We start from the raw sequence: 18476 nt of genomic DNA on the forward strand, positions 1-18476 counted from the left end.
CACCTAACAATGTGGTTGCCCCTTTTTATTCTGAAGCTGCACTCACAAAGCTTCATTTGATGCTCCTTCCAAGATATAATCTCTCCTTTCTGTAGTAACTGACTCCTTAACTAACAAAGCAATGCTTCCTCTTCTTTTACCTACTCCTCATCTTGCCTGAAGATTCTATATTGCGGAATGTTGAGTTGCTAATCGTGTCCTTCTTTCAACCATGATTCTGTAAGGGCTGCGGTATCACAATTTCATGTATCAATCGTCATCCTCAACTCATCCATTTTACCTGCAATACCCCTGGCATTAAAGTAGAGATCATCCAGCCTGGCCTTGCTCCCTTGAATTTTACAGCTGCATTCCCTGTGACTTGATTGTTTTACTGTATGATTCTGTGCCCTTATTTTGCTAACAGTCTGTGCCCCTTCCCTTGCCAAATTTGCTGGGCAATGGTCTCAAGAGATTCCTAGTTCTCTTGCTCTGTTGGTATACCCTTCCTGCCTGTGGAGTCTGAATCTGCATTGTGACCATTTCTTTATGTGTGCTAACCACAATATTTTCTCTCCTTCCAGATGCCGCCAGACCTGCTGAGATTTTCCAGTGATTTCTCTTTTGGGTCCACGATAATCTCTGCCTCATGGATGTTCCACAGCCACTGCTCCAGCTCCTAAACATAGGCTTCCAGAAGCTGCAGCTGGAAACACTTCCTACACACATGCTAGCCCTTGGCACTGGAAATGTTTCCAGTTTCCCACATAAAGCATGAGGATCACTCCATGGCTTTGAGGTCTCCTGCCATGCCTTACCCTTTTAAATTAAACCTTTTGGAAGATGTTTAATGTCAACTAATATCAATTACACTAAGGCCCTTCTTTCCTGGTCCTCATTATTGAAGAATATAGCCCTTACAAACTATAAACCACAAAGAGACCTTACAATCTATAAGGGATTAAAATAATAAATACTTACTTGATCTTAGTCCTTGCTTACCAATCTGCTCTCTCTCTTGCAGCCTCTACTCCTGCAGCAGGGCAAGACCAATCTCTGAAAATTAATAAGTTAGAAAGCCAAAAAAGCAAAAAGCACTTCTTCCTTTCTGTATTGCATTCCTACTGTGTTCCAAATTCCCAGATAACCACACTGACTCTGGCTGTGTGCCACACTGTGTTCTCTCCCACTGCTCATGCACAAAGCTAACTGATTAAATATCTGTCTATCTTAACCTTGAACACATGTAACGACCCAGCCTCTGCAAAACACAGCAAAGAATTCCACAGATTCACTACTCTGTAAGAGAAAACAGTTCTCCACTTGTGTGTTTTAAAGTCAGTTCTGCAATGTCATTGGACAATCCAATTAGGATGTGGAAGCTATTGAGAGGGTGCAGAGGAGATTTACAAGGATGTTGCCTGGATTGGGTGGCATGCCTTATGAGGATAGGTTGAGGGAGCTAGGTCTTTTCTCCCTGGAGAGACGAAGGATGAGAGGCGACCTGATAGAGGTTTATAAGATGTTGAGAGGTATAGATAGGGTAGATTCTCGGAGGCTATTTCCCAGGGCTGAAATGGTCGCTACGAGAGGGCACAGGTTTAAGGTGCTGGGGAGCAGCTACAGAGGAGATGTCAGGGGTAAGTTTTTCACTCAGAGGGTAGTGGGTGAGTGGAATCGGCTGCCGTCGGTGGTGGTAGAGGTGAACTTGTTGGGGTCTTTAAGAGATTTCTGGATGAGTAAAAGAGATTTAATGGGATTGAGAGTTACAGATAGGCCTAGTAGGTATGGATGTGATTGGTGCAACTTGTGGGCCGAAGGGCCTGTTTGTGCTGTAGTGTTCTATGTTCTGTGTTCTACCCTGAGTGAGTGCTGCCTTGGCAGAGAGTCAGTACCAGAGAAGTGCTGCAGTGTCAGAGGCTCAGTATTGATGGAGTGGCACACTTTTGGTGGCTCAGTAGTATTTGAGTGTTGCACTGTAAGAGAGTGAATACTAAGGGAGTGCTGCACGGTCAGAGGGTCAGTACTGAGGGAGTGCTGCACTGTCAAGAGGGTCAGTACTAAGGGACTGCTGCACTGTCAGTGAGTCAATACTGAGGGAGTGCTGCACTGTCAGAGGATCAGTGCTGAGGGAGTAATACACTGTTAGAGGTTCAGTTTTGAGGGAGTGTCGCACTGTCAGAGGATCAGTACTGAGAGAGTGTTGCACTGTGAAAGGATCAGTACTGAGAGAGTGCTGTACTGTCAGAGGCTGAGTATGAAGGAGCTGCTGCACTGTCAGAGGGTCAGTACAAAAGGAGTGCAAGTGCTGTTGGAGTACCAGTACTGATGGTGTGCTGTACTGTTGGAGAGTCAGTATTGAGAGACTGATGCACTATCGATTCACGCTGACCTGTGTCCCTGCTCCTAAACTCCCTCCTGCTGACACTTTGATCCCCCATTTATTCCACAGTGTGTTTGGTTTCCTACAGGTGGGTCAGTGCCTGAATTCCAGGCTGCATTTGAAGCTGAGACTGGGAGCAACCCAACATTTGAACAGATGGTGACAATTGTGTCGATAATGAGACAGCGACCCAAATTCCCAGCGAGCTGGAAGGAATGCAACATGGTTTGTAAATAAAGCATTGGAATTGATGAGTTGAATGGCCTTCACCTGGGCCAGAATGGTTCTGTGATCATTTCTGTATGTTTGTAATCTCTTAACCTTTATTATACTGAAAATGATATAGATCAAACTCACAACTAATAACTTAGAACATCCACCCATTTTGTCTAAACTACAAATAATTTGAGCCACAAGGTATTAACAAAACAAGAAATTGCATTAACCAGTAAGAACCATTGTCCTAGAATATTCAGTGTGAATCAGTTGGATTGAAATATCCAGTTTAGATCTGTGGGATATGAATATATGATGCAGATCTGTGGGTTTGGAATATCCATGCCTGGGTCAGCATCCAGCGGAAGATTAATGTCATGGTGTAGCCATGTGGTTCAGTGTCGTGGAAAATCATTACGATCAGTATTCTGGAATATTTGGTGAGTGTCAGTGGGATTGGAATATTCAGTGTGGATTGGTGTCCTGGAACAGCCAGTGAAATGTTGATGTACAAAGGGACCTATAGATAGAATTGGCACATAGAATCCTACAGTGCAGAAGGAGGTCATTTGGCCCATCAAGTCTGCACCAACCACAATCCCCAGGCCCCATAACCCCCTGCATTTACCCTGACTAGCCCCCTGACAACAGGGCGCAATTTAGCATGACCAATCCACCAAACGCGCACATCTTTTGACCGTGGGAGGAAACCAGAGCACCTGGAGGAAACCCATGCAGATACAGGGAGAACGTGCAAACTTCACCCAAGCTGGGAATTGAACCTGGGTCCTGGCGCTGTGAGGCAGCAGTAATAATCACTATGCCACCATGCTGCCCTACACCAATTATTGAAAGGAAACAGGCAGGTACACAAGCAATTAAGAAGATAAATGGTATGTTGACCTTCATTACAAGAGAACTTGAGTACAGGAACAAGAATGTCTGACTGCACATCTACGGGGCCTTGGGGCCTGATTTTACCATTTTGATTCTAAGTGCTGGGCGGACTTGAATCTGGCAGTGTTTCAGATCCCTTTTAGACCCGTTTTCAGGAGCTCCCATGCGCACTCTGCCTGAAAAAATATCAGTGATTCCGAATAGTGCTGCAGAAGCCTGTGGGCAGGGTTTAATGTGCCCAAAACCCTGCAGCTCTGATCAGCGCCTCCAACTGCGCATACTCACAAAAAGATAGAATGCTGCACCCCTACCACATTGTGCCCAGGCCAGATAATGCCTCCCCTTGGCCCCCACAGACATTGCCCCATCCCCACAACATTACTGACCTTCTTCAGCCCCACCTGCCTGCCAGCCAAACCCATCATGGCCCCCTTCCCCCCAACAATCTCAGCCAGAGTGGCAGCGGACCCCCCATTCTCCCTCACTCATCTCAGGCAGAGTGGCAGCAGACGCCCCCTTCCCCTCACTCATCTCAGGCAGAGAGGCAGTGGACTCCCTTACTCCATCGACTCATCTGATGAAAGAGCAGCGCTCTGAAAGCTTGTGCTATCAAATAAGCCTGTTGGACTTTAACCTGGTGTGTGAGATGACATCTCAGGCAGAGAGATCCCTCCTCCCCCCTCCACCCTACAGATATCAGGCAGGATGATCTCCCCACCCTGGACCCTCCTACACAAGGCCCCTATCTCCTCCGTACTCTGATGGCTGTGTGACACCTCCCTCTCTGTCCCCTGTCCCTAGTCATTGAAAGAAATCTCACAACACCAGGTTAAAGTTCAACAGGTTTATTTGGCAGCACTAGCTTTTGGAGACTCAGGCTCCTTCTTCACGTGAATAAGGACTTGTGTTCATAAACAGGGCAAATAAAAACACAGACTCAATTTACAAGATAATGGTTGGAATTTGAATCTTTACAGGTAATCAAGTCTTAAGGTACAGACAGTGTGAGTAGAGAGAAGGTTAAGCACAGGTTAAAGAGATGTGTATTGTCTCCACCAGAACAGTTTGTGAGATTTTGCAAGTCCACGCAAGTTGTGGGGTTACAGATAGTGTGACATGAACTCAAGATCTCGGTTGAGGCTATCCTCATATGCAGAACTTGGCTATCAGTTTCTGCTCAGTGACTCTGCATTGTCGTGTGTCGTGAAGGCCGCCTTGGAGAACACATACCTGAAAATCAGAGGCTGAATGCCCATGACTGCTAAAGTGTTTGACTGGAAGAGAACACTTCTGCCTGGTGATTGTTGAGTGGTGTTTATTCATTCGTTGTCATAACATCTGCATGGTCTCCCCAATGTACCATGCCTTGGGGCATCCTTTCCTGCAGCGTATCAGATGGATAACGTTGGCTGAGTTGCCAGAGTATGTACCGTGTACCTGGTGGATGGTGTTCTCACGTGAGATGATGGCATCCGTTCGATGATCTGGCATGTCTTGCAGAGGTTGCTGTGGCAGGGTTGTATGATGTCGTGGTCACTGTTCTCCTGGAGGCTGGGTAGTTGCTGACAATGTATGTTTGAGGTTGTGTGGGAGCATGTGGCTGGGGGAATTGGGGAGCTGTGATTGTGGGAGCATGTGGCTGGGGGAATTGGGGAGCTGTGATTGTGGGAGCATGTGGCTGGGGGAATTGGGGAGCTGTGATTGTGGGAGCATGTGGCTGGGGGAATTGGGTGAGCTGTGACTGTGGGGAGCGTGTGGCTGGGAGAATTGGTGAGCTGTGATTGTGGGAGCATGTGGCTGGGGGAATTGGGGAGCTGTGACTGTGGGGAGCATGTGGCTGGGAGAATTGGGGAGCTGTGATTGTGGGGTGTATGTGGCTGGGGGAATTGGGGAGCTGTGATTGTGGGAGCATGTGGCTGGGGGAATTGGGGAGCTGTGATTGTGGGAGCATGTGGCTGGGGGAATTGGGGAGCTGTGACTGTGGGGAGCGTGTGGCTGGGAGAATTGGGGAGCTGTGACTGTGGGGAGTGTGTGGCTGGGGGAATTGGGGAGCTGTGATTGTGGGGAGTGTGTGGCTGGGGGAATTGGGGAGCTGTGATTGTGGGGAGCATGTGGCTGGGGGAATTGGGGAGCTGTGATTGTGGGAGCATGTGGCTGGGGGAATTGGGGAGCTGTGATTGTGGGGAGCATGTGGCTGGGGGAATTGGGGAGCTGTGACTGTGGGGAGCATGTGGCTGGGGGAATTGGGGAGCTGTGATTGTGGGGAGTATGTGGCTGGGGGAATTGGGGAGCTGTGATTGTGGGGAGCGTGTGGCTGGGGGAATTGGGGAGCTGTGATTGTGGGGAGTATGTGGCTGGGGGAATTGGGGAGCTGTGACTGTGGGGAGTATGTGGCTGGGGGAATTGGGGAGCTGTGACTGTGGGGAGTGTGTGGCTGGGGGAATTGGGGAGCTGTGACTGTGGGGAGTGTGTGGCTGGGGGAATTGGGGAGCTGTGACTGTGGGGAGCATGTGGCTGGGGGAATTGGGGAGCTGTGATTGTGGGGAGCGTGTGGCTGGGGGAATTGGGGAGCTGTGACTGTGGGGTGTATGTGCCGGGGGAATTGGGGAGCTGTGACTGTGGGGAGCATGTGGCTGGGAGAATTGGGGAGCTGTGACTGTGGGGAGTGTGTGGCTGGGGGAATTGGGGAGCTGTGACTGTGGGGTGTATGTGCCGGGGGAATTGGGGAGCTGTGACTGTGGGGAGTGTGTGGCTGGGGGAATTGGGGAGCTGTGACTGTGGGGAGTATGTGCCGGGGGAATTGGGGAGCTGTGACTGTGGGGAGCATGTGGCTGGGAGAATTGGGGAGCTGTGACTGTGGGGAGTGTGTGGCTGGGGGAATTGGGGAGCTGTGACTGTGGGGTGTATGTGCCGGGGGAATTGGGGAGCTGTGACTGTGGGGAGCATGTGGCTGGGGGAATTGGGGAGCTGTGATTGTGGGGTGTATGTGCCGGGGGAATTGGAAGGTTATGGACAATGACTATTGATGTATTAGGGGCAAGCAGCGTTCCATAATCTTTACATGTGCTCCTCTCCATCTGCCCGCCACCATTAGCGTGGCAACATGGCTTTTTCTATGCAAGCAATTAATCTTGCTGTCCTTTTGCTTGCTGCTGGAGCTGAGGAGGAAGATCTGGAGGAAGTATTGTGTGCACAGGAGGTTTGGGCCTTACCACATCCAGGATCAGAGGGAGATGACCACGAGAGGCAGGAGGTGGCCGCCTTCACCTGGAGGGGGGAGTGCAGAGTGTGGGGAGTGTAGGAGAAGGAGGGAGCAGAGATCCTGGCAGCTCCGTGCACAAGTGGCCTTTGAGCAGATGGCGAACACAATGTGCCACCGACACCCCTGACTCCGAAAGGAGACCGTGCAACATCATGCAGCCTTTTCCAGGATCTGGCACCTAGAAGCTTGGGGGCAGGAGGGGGGCACCCACTCTCAGTGGCTGTCAAATTGATGGCCGCTCTAAACTTCTAGGTGTCTGGTTCTTTCCAGACACCGAGTGGAGATGTCTGTGGCATCTCCCAATCTGCCGTGCACACCTGTGTGAGGCAGGTCATTGAAGCCCTGTATGCCCGACCTGACCAGTTCATCAACTTCAACTTGCACCAGGTGCAGCAGGAAGTCCGGACTGCAGGATTCGCAGCCACTGTGGGGATGCCTAATGTACAGGGGGCAATCAACTGTACACACATCACCCTCAAAACCCCCCCTACAGAATCAATGAAGATTTATAAGGGGTTCTTGAGGCGTTCCACTCAGGAAGGGGTTCCAGTCCCTCAATGTTTAGCTAGTGTGCAATGCACATCTGTGCCAGACATCCAGGCAGAGTGCATGACAGCTCCATTGTCAGTGGCTCACATATCCTGGAGGCATTTAAGGAGGAGTCCAAGCTGCGAGGTTGGCTCCTGGGTATTATAAGTTACCCGCCTCTGTGGAGGCCTGTGTCTGAGGCAGAGACCCACTATAATGAGGCCCTTGTAGCCAGCCACATGATAGTGTGCTCGAGATGCAATTCCGGTGCTTGGATCAATCTGGTGGGGCCCTCCAATACAGCCCAGTGATCTGTTCCCATATAGTGGTCATGTGCTGTGCCTTGCACAATCTGGCTCGACAGAGAGGTGACATATTGGAAGCGGAGAACATGGAAGCAGACCAGCTAGGTGTTGCTGGGGAGGATGACCAGGAGGAGGAGGAGGAAGACGATGAGGAAGAGCATGCCGAGGAATACCAATCGAGAGCTGGCTGCCCAAACGAGGCATGCGAGGGCGCCAAGGGAGGCCCTGATAACCAGGAAGTTCGCTTGCTAGGGGTTTATGTTCCCCCCCTCCCAAATTCCCTCTATATCCTGCATATTGTCACATCAAAGTGGTGGGTCTGGGTACTCTGTTAGTGAGTTTTTTGGCAGGCAGGAGGGTGATGACGATTCGCTAAGCACCATTATGATGATGCCTTGGTGAAAACTAGTCTGACTCCTACTTGAGCTCTGCATGCGTGCTGGCACCTGGGCCCACGTCTGTATAGTGTTTTTCTGGTTGGCAGTTGGGTGCTTTTCTGGTTGGCAGTTGGGTGCTTTTCTGGTTGGCAGTTGGTGACTAGTGGCGTCAGGGATCGGTGCTGGGGCCTCAACTGTTTACCATATAGGTAGACGATTTGGAGGGGGGGACTGAGTGTAAGGTAACAAAATTTGCTGATGACACAAAGATGAGTGGAAAAGCGAATTGCGTGGAGGACATGGAAAGTCTGTAGAAAGATTTGGATAGGCTAAGTCGGTGAGGATCTGGCAGATGGAGTATAACGTTAGCAAATGTGAGGTTATCCACTTTGGAAGAAATAATAGTAGGATGGAATATTATTTAAAGGGTGAAAAGCTGCAGCGTGCTACAGTGCAGAGGGACCTGGGGGTCTTTGTGCACAAATCGCAAAAACCCAGTCTGCAGGTGCAGCAGGTGATCAAGAAGGCGAATGGAATGTTGGCCTTTATAGCGAGGGGGATAGAATATAAAAGCAGGGAGGTCTTGCTGCAACTGTACAGGGTACTGGTGAGGCCGCAACTGGAGTACTGTGTGCAGTTTTGGTCAATAATGGTAGGAAGGACTATTACTTATGTGGTGAAAAACTGCAGCAGGCGACGGTGCAGAGGGACCTCGGGGTCCTTGTGCATGAGTCGCAAAAACCCAGCTTGCAGGTGCAGCAGGTGGTCAGGAAGGCGAATGGGATGCTGGCCTTCATAGCGAGGGGGATTGAATATAAAAGTAGGGAGATCTTGCTGCGGCTGTATAGGGCATTGGTGAGGCTGCAGCTGGAGTACTGTGTGCAGTTTTGGGCGCTGTACTTATGCAAGGATATTTTGGCCTTGGACGGAGTGCAGAGGAGGTTTACTAGGCTGATACCGGAGTTGAGGGGGTTGAGCTATGAGGAGCGGCTGAATAAACTAGGCTTATACTCGTTAGAGTTTAGAAGAATGAGGGGAGATCTCATTGAGACTTATAAGATGATGAATGGGATGGATAGGATAGAGGTGGAGAGACTCTTCCCGCTCAGAAAGGACAGTAGGACTAGGGGGCACAGCCTCAAGATAAAGGGGGGGCGGTTTAGAACGGAGTTGAGGAGGAACTTCTTCACTCAAAGGGTGGTGAATCTCTGGAATTCTCTGCCCGTTGAAGTGGTGGAGGCTGCCTCGCTAAATATTTTTAAGACGCGGGTTGATGGGTTTTTGGTAAGTGAGGGGATTAAGGGTTATGGGGAGAGGGCGGGAATGTGGAACTGAGCCACGACAGATCAGCCATGATCTTATTGAATGGCGGGGCAGGCTCGAAGGGCTAGATGGCCTATTCCTGCTCCTATTTCTTATGTTCTTATGAAAGGATATATTGGCCTTGGAGGGAGTACAGAGAAGGTTCACCAGGCTGATACCGGAGATGAGGGGGTTAGCTTATGAGGAGAGATTGAATAGACTGGGCCTGAACTCGTTGGAGTTTAGAAGGCTGATGGGGGATCTTATAGAAACTTACAAGATAATGAAGGGGCTAGATAGGGTAGAGGTAGAGAGATTCTTCCCACTTAGAAAGGAAACCAGAACTAGAGGGCACAGCCTCAAAGTAAGGCAGGGGCAGTTTAGAACAGAGTTGAGGAGGAACTTCTTCTCTTAGAGGGTGGTGAATCTCTGGAATTCTCTACCCATTGAAGTGGCGGAGGCTACCTTGTTGAATATGTTTAAGTCACGGGTAGATAGATTTCTGATAGACAGGGGAATTAAGGGTTATGGGGAGAAAGTGGGAAAGCAGAACGGATCCACTTCAGATCAGCCATGATCTTATTGAATGGCGGGGCAGACTTGAAGGGCTAGATGGCCTACTCCTGCTCCTATTTCTTATGTTCTTATGTAGTGGGATCTAAAACCTCCATACAGGGCCCTGGGGCGGGTGGGGTGGGGGACAGGACAGAATCGCTCATGGGGTCTGGGGAACAATGCCTTCCTTTGCTCAGTGACACAGCATTGAGGGGCCTCCTCAGCTAACATCAACATGAAGCATCCCTCAGGTGGTCATCAATGGAAGAGGATTCATAATCGAGACAAATTAGTCACAGGTGGGTGGTGAAAAAACAGTTATTTACAATAACAGTGTTTAAATAAAATGTTCTAACATAAAAACTTGTGAACAGAAACATTAAGGTGCTTAAATATCTTTCTAATTAGTGCAAGCCTTCACTCATGCCATCTCAATGCAACTACAATTTCCGAACCTTATGTGGCCTACCACTACATCTCAGTGACTTCCCAAACGTACATCGAAGGTGAAGTGGGCCAGCTGCCTATATCGCCCCTGCAGCCCAGTCTCCTGCTGCTCCTGGTCCAGGTTGAAGTTGATGAACTGACTGGCCCAGGCACACAGGGCTTCAATGACCTGCCTCACACAGGCGTGCGCAGCAGATTGGGAGATGCCACAGACATCTCTGCTCGGGGTTTGGAAAGAACCAGTTGCGTAGCAGTGGTCAACTTGACAGCCACTGAGAGTGGGTGCGGCCCCTCACACCCCCAGCCTGTAGATGCCAGATCCTTCAACAGGTTGCATGGGTATCGCACTGTCTCCTTTCGGAGTCACGGATGTCAGTGCACACTGTTCGACATCTGCTCAAAGGCCACTCATACACAGAACTGCCAGAGTCTCTGCTCCCTCCTTCTTCTCTGCTCCCCCGCCCCTAGGTGAATGGCAGCCACCCCCTGCCTCTGGTGGTCATCTCCCTCTGATCCTAGATGTAGTAAGGCCAGGACCTCCTGCGCACACAATACTTCCTCCGGCTCCTCCTCCTCAGCTCCAGCAGCAACCAAAAGGACAGCAAGATCAATTGCTTGATTAGAAAAAGCCATGTTGTCGCGCTCATGGCGGTGGGGGTGGGGGTGGGTGGGGGGTTGGAGAGGAACACATGTAAAGATTATGGATCGCTGCTTGCCCCTAACGCATCAATAGTCATTGTCCATAACCCCCCAATTCCCCCTGCCTCATGCTCCCCATAATCACAGCTCCCCCAATTCCCCCGGCACATACACCCCACAGTCACAGCTCCCCCAATTCCCCCAGCACATACACCCCACAGTCACAGCTCCCCCAATTCCCCCAGCACATACACCCCACAGTCACAGCTCCCCCAATTCCCCCAGCACATACACCCCACAATCACAGCTCCCCCAATTCCCCCAGCACATACACCCCACAGTCACAGCTCCCCCAATTCCCCCGCCACATACACCCCACAGTCACAGCTCCCCCAATTCCCCCGGCACATACTCCCCACAGTCACAGCTCCCCCAATTCCCCCGGCACATACACCCCACAGTCACAGCTCCCCCAATTCCCCCGCCACATACTCCCCACAGTCACAGCTCCCCCAATTCCCCCGCCACATACACCCCACAGTCACAGCTCCCCCAATTCCCCCGCCACATACACCCCACAGTCACAGCTCCCCCAATTCCCCCGCCACATACTCCCCACAGTCACAGCTCCCCCAATTCCCCCGCCACATACACCCCACAGTCACAGCTCCCCAATTCCCCCAGCACATACTCCCCACAGTCACAGCTCCCCCAATTCCCCCGCCACATACACCCCACAGTCACAGCTCCCCAATTCCCCCGCCACATACACCCCACAGTCACAGCTCCCCCAATTCCCCCGCCACATACTCCCCACAATCACAGCTCCCCAATTCCCCCGCCACATACACCCCACAGTCACAGCTCCCCCAATTCCCCCGCCACATACTCCCCACAGTCACAGCTCCCCCAATTCCCCCGCCACATACACCCCACAGTCACAGCTCCCCAATTCCCCCGCCACATACACCCCACAATCACAGCTCCCCAATTCCCTCTGCTACTTGCTCCCCACAATCACAGCCCCAATTCCCCCAGCCACATACTCCCCACAATCACAGCCCCTTGCAAAGTTGAGAGGCTGCAGCAGTGCAATTTGCAAGGGCTTTCAGCCAGAAGTGACCTAGGACCCAGCAGTACCGCAGGACCCGAGGTCAGTGCTGAGACCCAGGTCCGTGCTGCAAGTTGGTCATCGGAGACCCTGCTGAGCAACAACCCCCCCCCACCCCACACACTTGCAGAGCCGCCCACCAACAACACACTCACAGAACTGCCCATTCCCCACACACTCACAGAGCCCCCCATCCCCCACACACTTGCAGAGCCGCCCCATACACATGCAGCATCCCTATCCCCCATGCACTTGCAGAACTCCCCCACCCCCTACACACCCACAGAGCCTTCCACCCCCACACACACTCGCAGAATCGCCACCACCCCGAGGCAGAAAATGGCCACAACAACAGGACACCCATGAGCAGCAACACTACACACTCACCTCTTCACTAAGCCTCACTGATGGAGTGCCTGAATTGGACTTTTATTGAGCATGTCTGATTCGCGCCAATTCATGATTGGCTAACGTGGTGGTAAAGGGGGAAATGCTGGTAACGGTGGGTGTTCAACCCATTAATTCAAGTTAAAGGGATTCAAATGCATTTAAATTGCCATCGCACCCGTTTTGGGCACAGTGCCAGTCATGTTAGGCACTTGGTGAAGGGGGAACAGAGGTGGTTGTGAATTGCGCTATTCACCTCATGCCCTACTTTGTCAAGTTTTTGCACTCAAAAATGGGCACAACCTAATAATTAAATTGGGCCCATCCTAGAATACAGTATACAGTTTTTGCCCCCTTATCATAGAAAAAATATACTTGCCAAAGAAGTGCATGTCAAAAGTTCAGCAGACTGATTCCTGGGATGACAGGCTTATTGTATGAAGAGACATTGGGTCAACCAGGTCTGTATTCACTGGAATTCAGAAGAATGAGGAAGATTCACATTGAAATGTTTAATTATACAGATTCCATGCAGGGATGATATTTTTCTTTCAGTCAGCACAATTAATCTTTGTTTTTTGTTTAGTCTTGTCTGGCAGTTGTTCTTTGAGTGTTTGAGTCGGTTCCTGCACTAAATTAAACCCTCTCCCTGATTCTGTTTGATTTTCAGTGTGTATTGGAAACCATCAGAGATTGCTGGGACCATGATTCTGATGCCCGCCTTACAGTTCAGTGTGTGGAACAGAGGCTGAAGAATTTTGTTGAACAATCGCAACAGGAGCTGCCAGTTAACCTACATGAAAAGTGATTGAATTTAACAGTGTGAATCTATATCTCAGTTGTCTATCTGCAACAGTTAATTGCAAAATTTCTATCAATAGGCATTGCACCCTATACATTGATGACTATACATTCAATTCTCTGTCTTTCTAGTTCTGCCTTTCAAAAATTCCACTGTTGTGTTTGATCACTGTCACACGACCTTTCTCCTGTGCTTGATTTTCCTTAGTTAGAGGTGCTTTGTGATGTGATACTGTTCCTGAAGTGTATTGATCCTGTAGTCTCTGAGATATGTATGTATAAAATAAATCAGTTTATCCTGCTGTTTACCTTATTTAGTTTGAGTTTCCTGTGGGACAACATTTTTAGTTCGCTAAGGAATTGTCCGGGGCACACCTGTTTGACTCCCATCAGACACATTGGAGAACTTCCCCTGCTTTCCAGTTGTGGCCATGGGATATTAGTAAGTTTGCGGATGACACAAAGGTTGATGGATTTGCAGATGGCAATGAGGACTGTCAGAGGATATAGCAGGATTTAGATCGGTTGGAGACTTGGGCGGAGAGATGGCAGATGGGGTTTAATCTGGACAAATGTGAGGTAATGCATTTTGGAAGGTCTAATACAGATGGGAGATATACAGTAAATGGCAGAACCCTTAAGAGTATTGATAGGAAGAGGGATCTGTGTGTACAGGTACACAGGTCACTGCAAGTGGCAATGCAGGTAGAGAAGGTAGTCAAGAAGGTATACAGCATGCTTGCCTTCATCAGCCAGGGTATTGAATTTAGACCATAAGACATAGGAGCTGAATTAGGCCACTCGAGTCTGCTCTGCCATTCAATCATGGCTGATGTTTTTCTCATCCCCATTCTCCTGCCTTTTCTCCCTAACCGCTGACCCCTTTATTAATCAAGAACCTATCTATTTCTGTCTTAAAGACACTCAATGATCTAGCCTCCACAGCCTTCTGCGGCAAGGAGTTCCACAGATTCACCACTCTCTGGCTGAAGAAATTCTTCCTCATCTCTGTTTTAAAGGACCTTCTTTAGCTCTCTGATTCTAATTTTTCCTACTAGTGAAAACATCCTCTCCATGTCCACTCTATCAGGCCTCGCAGTATCCTGTAAGTTTCAGTAAGATCCCCCTCGTCTTTCTAAACTCCAACAAGTACAGACCCAGAGTCCTCAATTGTACCTCATACAACAAGCTCTTCATTCCAGAGGTCATTCCAAGGCCAGCACATCCTTCCTTAGATATGGAGGCCAAAACTGCTCACAATACTCCAAATGGGGTCTATATATCCTCAGAAGTACATCCACCTGCCCCTGTCTTCTAGCCCTCTCAACATGAATGCACACATTTCATTTGCCTTCCTAGCTGCTGACTGAACCTCCATGTTAACCTTAAGAGACTCTTGAACAATGACTCCAAAGTCTTTTGTGTTGCTGATTCCCTAAGCATTTTCCCATTTAGAAAATAGTCTATGCCTCCTTTCCTCCTTCCAAAGTGCATAATCTCATACTTTCCCACATTGTATTCCATTTGCCACTTCTTTGCCACTCCCCTAACCTGTCCAAGTCCTCTGTAGCCCCCCTGCTTCCTCAATACTACCTGTCCTTCTGCATATCTTTGTGTCATCTTAGCAAGAATGCCTTTAGTTCCTTCCTTCAAATCGTTAATGTATATTGTAAAAAGTTGTGGTCCCCTGACCTCTGAGGCAAACCACAGTCACTAGCTGCCATCCTGAAGAAGACCCCTTTATCCCCACTCTCTGCCTTCTGCCAGTCAGCCAATCCTCTATCCTTGCCAGGATCTTACCCTTAAGACCATGGGCACTTAACTTATTTAACAGTCTCCTATGTGGCACCTTGTCAAAGGCCTTCTGGAAATCTAAATAGATCACATCCACTGGTTCTCCTTTATCTAACTTCCTTGTTACCTCCTCCTACAGATTTGTCAGACATGACCTCCCCTTGACAAAGCCGTGCTGACTCAATCCTCTTTATCAAACACTTCCAAGTACTTTGCGGTCTCGACCAAAGTGAGGCTAACCGGCCTATAATTACTTATCTGCTGCCTCCCTCCCTTCTTAAATAGCGATGTTACATTTGTTACTTTCCAGTCCTCTGATATCCTCCCTGCCTTCAGTGATCTCCACCAATGCCTCCACAATTTCCTCAGCTATCTCCTTTAGAACCCGAGGGTGTAGTCCATCTGTTCCAGGTGATTTATCCACCTTCAGACCTTTAGTTTCCCCCGAACCTTTTCCTTAGTGATGGCCACTCCATTCAGCTGTACCCTCTGACTCTTCTGGAGCTCTGGCATCCCAGTGGTCTCTTCCATCGTGAAGATTGATGCAAAGTAGTTAGACAGTCCCTTTGCCATTGCTTTGTTTACTATTATTACTTCTTCAGCTTTATTTTCCAGTGGTTCAATGGCTAATTTTGCTCTCTCTTACCTTTTATATATTGAAAAAAATCTTCCTATTTTCTTTTATATTACTAGCTAGCTTATGCTAAAATCATTTTTGTCACCTCCTCAAAAATTCAATTAAATTGGTGACGTGACCTCTCTCATTCAAAACCATGCTGTCTGTCGCTAACATTCAGTCCCAGATGTATATAGATTCTATCTCTAAGAATCTTCACCAACAAGTTCACTATCACTGACTTATAATTAGCTGGCTTATCCTTTCTACCCTTCTTGAATAAAGAGACAACATTGGCTAGCCTCCAATCCTCACCAGTGGTCAGTGATAAAACAAAGATTTCTGTTAGAGGCACAGCAATTTTATCTCGTGTCCCTCGGTAATTTGGGAGAGATGCCATCTGGCCCTGGCAATTTGTCTACCTTCATACTTTTTAATTCACCTAAGACTTCCTCCCTTGTTCTAAAGGGTTCCACACCTCTCTGAGACACCATTAATTGACATGTCCCTCTCCTTTGTGAATACCGATGCAAAGGATCTCACCCACTCCCTTTGGTTCTATGCATAATTTCCCTTGTTTGTCTTTAAATGGACCAGCTCTTTCTCTAGCAACCCTCTTGTTCCTAATGTATAGACATTCATACATGGGATATATACTTGGGATTCTCTTAATCCTGTTTGCCAAGGACATTTTGTGACCCCTTCTTGCCCTCTTAACTCCCTGTTTGAGCTATTTCTACTTCCTCTGTATTCAAATGTTTCATCTGTTTTTAATTGCCTAGACTTCATGTATGCATCTTTGCTTTTTGATTAGACTCACAATTTCCCTGGTCATCCATGGTTCCTGAATCCTGCCTTTCCTGTCCTACCTTTTCACAGGCACAAGCCTGTCCTGCACTCCAATCAACTGCTCTTTAAAAGATTCCCACATTTCATATGTGGATTTATCCTCAAATGGTCTCTCCCAAACAACAGCCTCCAAATCCTGCCTCGTGGTTGTAGTTAGCCTTCCTCCAAATTAGCATCTTAATCCTAAAACAACTCTCATCCTTTTCTATCAGTATTCGAAAGCTTACGGAATTGTGGTCACTGTTTGCCACATGTTCCCCAGTGCAACTTTGGTGACCTGTCTGGGCTCATTCCCTAGTACTAGGTTCAGTGTAGCCCCATCTCTAGTTGGACTATCCAGATATTGTTCCAAATGACCTTCCTGGACAAATTCCTCACCATCCAGGCCCCTAGCCCTAAGGGATTTCCAGTCAATTTGAGGAAAATTGAAGTCTCCCACTACAACAACCCAATTATTTCTACATCTGTCCAGAATCTGCTTACATATCCGTTCTTCAATCACCCATACATGGGCTGTTGGGAGGCCTATAGTACACCCCCGTCATTGTGACTGCCCCCTATCTATTTCTGAATTCTACCCACCAGTGTCTCAGTACATGATTCTTCCAAGGTGTTCTCCTGTAATATGTTTCCTAATCAGTATTGCAACTCCCCCACCTCTTTTACTTTCCCCTCTTTCTTGCCTAAAACATATCTATCCCAGAATATTTAGCTGTCTGTCCTGTCCCTCTTTTAACCAAGTCTCCGTTATTGCAACCACATCCAAGCTCCATGCAAGAATCAAGCCTCTAAGTTTTTCTGTCTTAACTGTTATGTTCCTTGCATTGAAGCAGATGCACTCCAGACCTCCAGGCCCACTGAGTTCGATCTCCCTCAGCCTGCTCTTGCTCTTAGCCAGCCTGGCCTTGGCACCATGCTCATCCCCAGTCTCTACGTTTGCTGGCCTACTGTTCTGATTCCCACCCCCACCCACCACATTAGTTTAAATCCCCCTGAGCCACACTCAGAGACCTCCCAGCCAGAATATTGGTGCCCCTCCAGTTCAGGTGTAACCCGTCTTCTTGTACTGGCCCCACCTTCCCTGGAACACATCCCAATGATCCAAAAACTGAAATCCTCCGTCGTGCATCAGTTCTTTAGCTATTTGTTCAGCTGCACTATCTCCTTAATGCTAGAATCCGTCATAGAACAAAGAACAAAGAACAACACAGCACGGGAAACAGGCCCTTCGGCCCAACGAGCCCGTGCCGCCGTCCCATTGTCTCAGTGACCTATTCATGATTTTAGTCTACGCCTAATGTGCGAGGATCAGGGAGGTCCAATATAGGGACAATTTGTTACCCAATCAATCAGCCTAAAAGCGCATCTTTGGGATGTGGGAGGAAACCGGAGCACCCGGAGGAAACCCACGCAACCACGGGGAGAACGTGCAAACTCCCACAGACACAGGCCCAAATCCATGTGTCCGCACAGCAACAAAGAAGAAACGGCGAGGCACCTAGAAAAGAATGGTTTGATCGAGCAGACGCAGCACTGATTCGTTAAGGGGAAGTCGTATTTGACAAATTTATTGGATTTCTATGAGGATGTGACTAGTGCAGTAGACAGAGGGGAACTGGTGGGTGTGGTGTTTCTCGATTTCCAAAAGGCATTTGATAAGGTGCCTCATAAAAGGTTGCTACAGAAGGTTAGGGGGCACGGAGTTGGGGGTAAGGTGTTAATGTGGATAGAGGATTGGCTGTCTAATAGGAAGCAGAGAGTTGGTATCAATGGGTGCTATTCTGGTTGGCGGTTGGTGACTAGTGGAGTGCCGCAGGGATCGGTGCTGGGGTCTCAACCATTTACCATTTACATAGATGACCTAGAGGAGTGGGCTGAGTGTAGGGTGACAAAATTTGCTGATGACACGAAGATGAGTAGAAAAGCAAATCGTGCGGAGGGTGTGGAAAGTCTGCAGAGAGATTTGGATAGGCTGAGCGAGTGGGCGAGGACCTGGCAGATGGAGTATAATGTTAGCAAGTGTGAGGT

At 48.8% G+C, this 18476-nt stretch overlaps 1 protein-coding gene across 1 annotated transcript in view; it reads left to right on the forward strand.

Moving 5' to 3' along the window:
• Window positions 1-13448, forward strand: part of LOC145359156 (bone morphogenetic protein receptor type-2-like) — a 215339-nt gene extending 201891 nt beyond the window's left edge. Inside the window, exons 11-12 of the mRNA XM_080213579.1 lie at window positions 2451-2587; window positions 13059-13448. Of these exons, the coding sequence (XP_080069705.1) occupies window positions 2451-2587; window positions 13059-13196 (275 nt within the window). The 3' untranslated portion in view covers window positions 13197-13448. The remainder of the gene's footprint in view (window positions 1-2450; window positions 2588-13058) is intronic.
• Window positions 13449-18476: the final 5028 nt, after the last annotated feature.

Source organism: Carcharhinus amblyrhynchos, chromosome 27 (assembly GCF_965287045.1).
Source record: "Carcharhinus amblyrhynchos chromosome 27, sCarAmb.v2.hapA, whole genome shotgun sequence".
Lineage (NCBI taxonomy): Eukaryota > Metazoa > Chordata > Chondrichthyes > Carcharhiniformes > Carcharhinidae > Carcharhinus > Carcharhinus amblyrhynchos.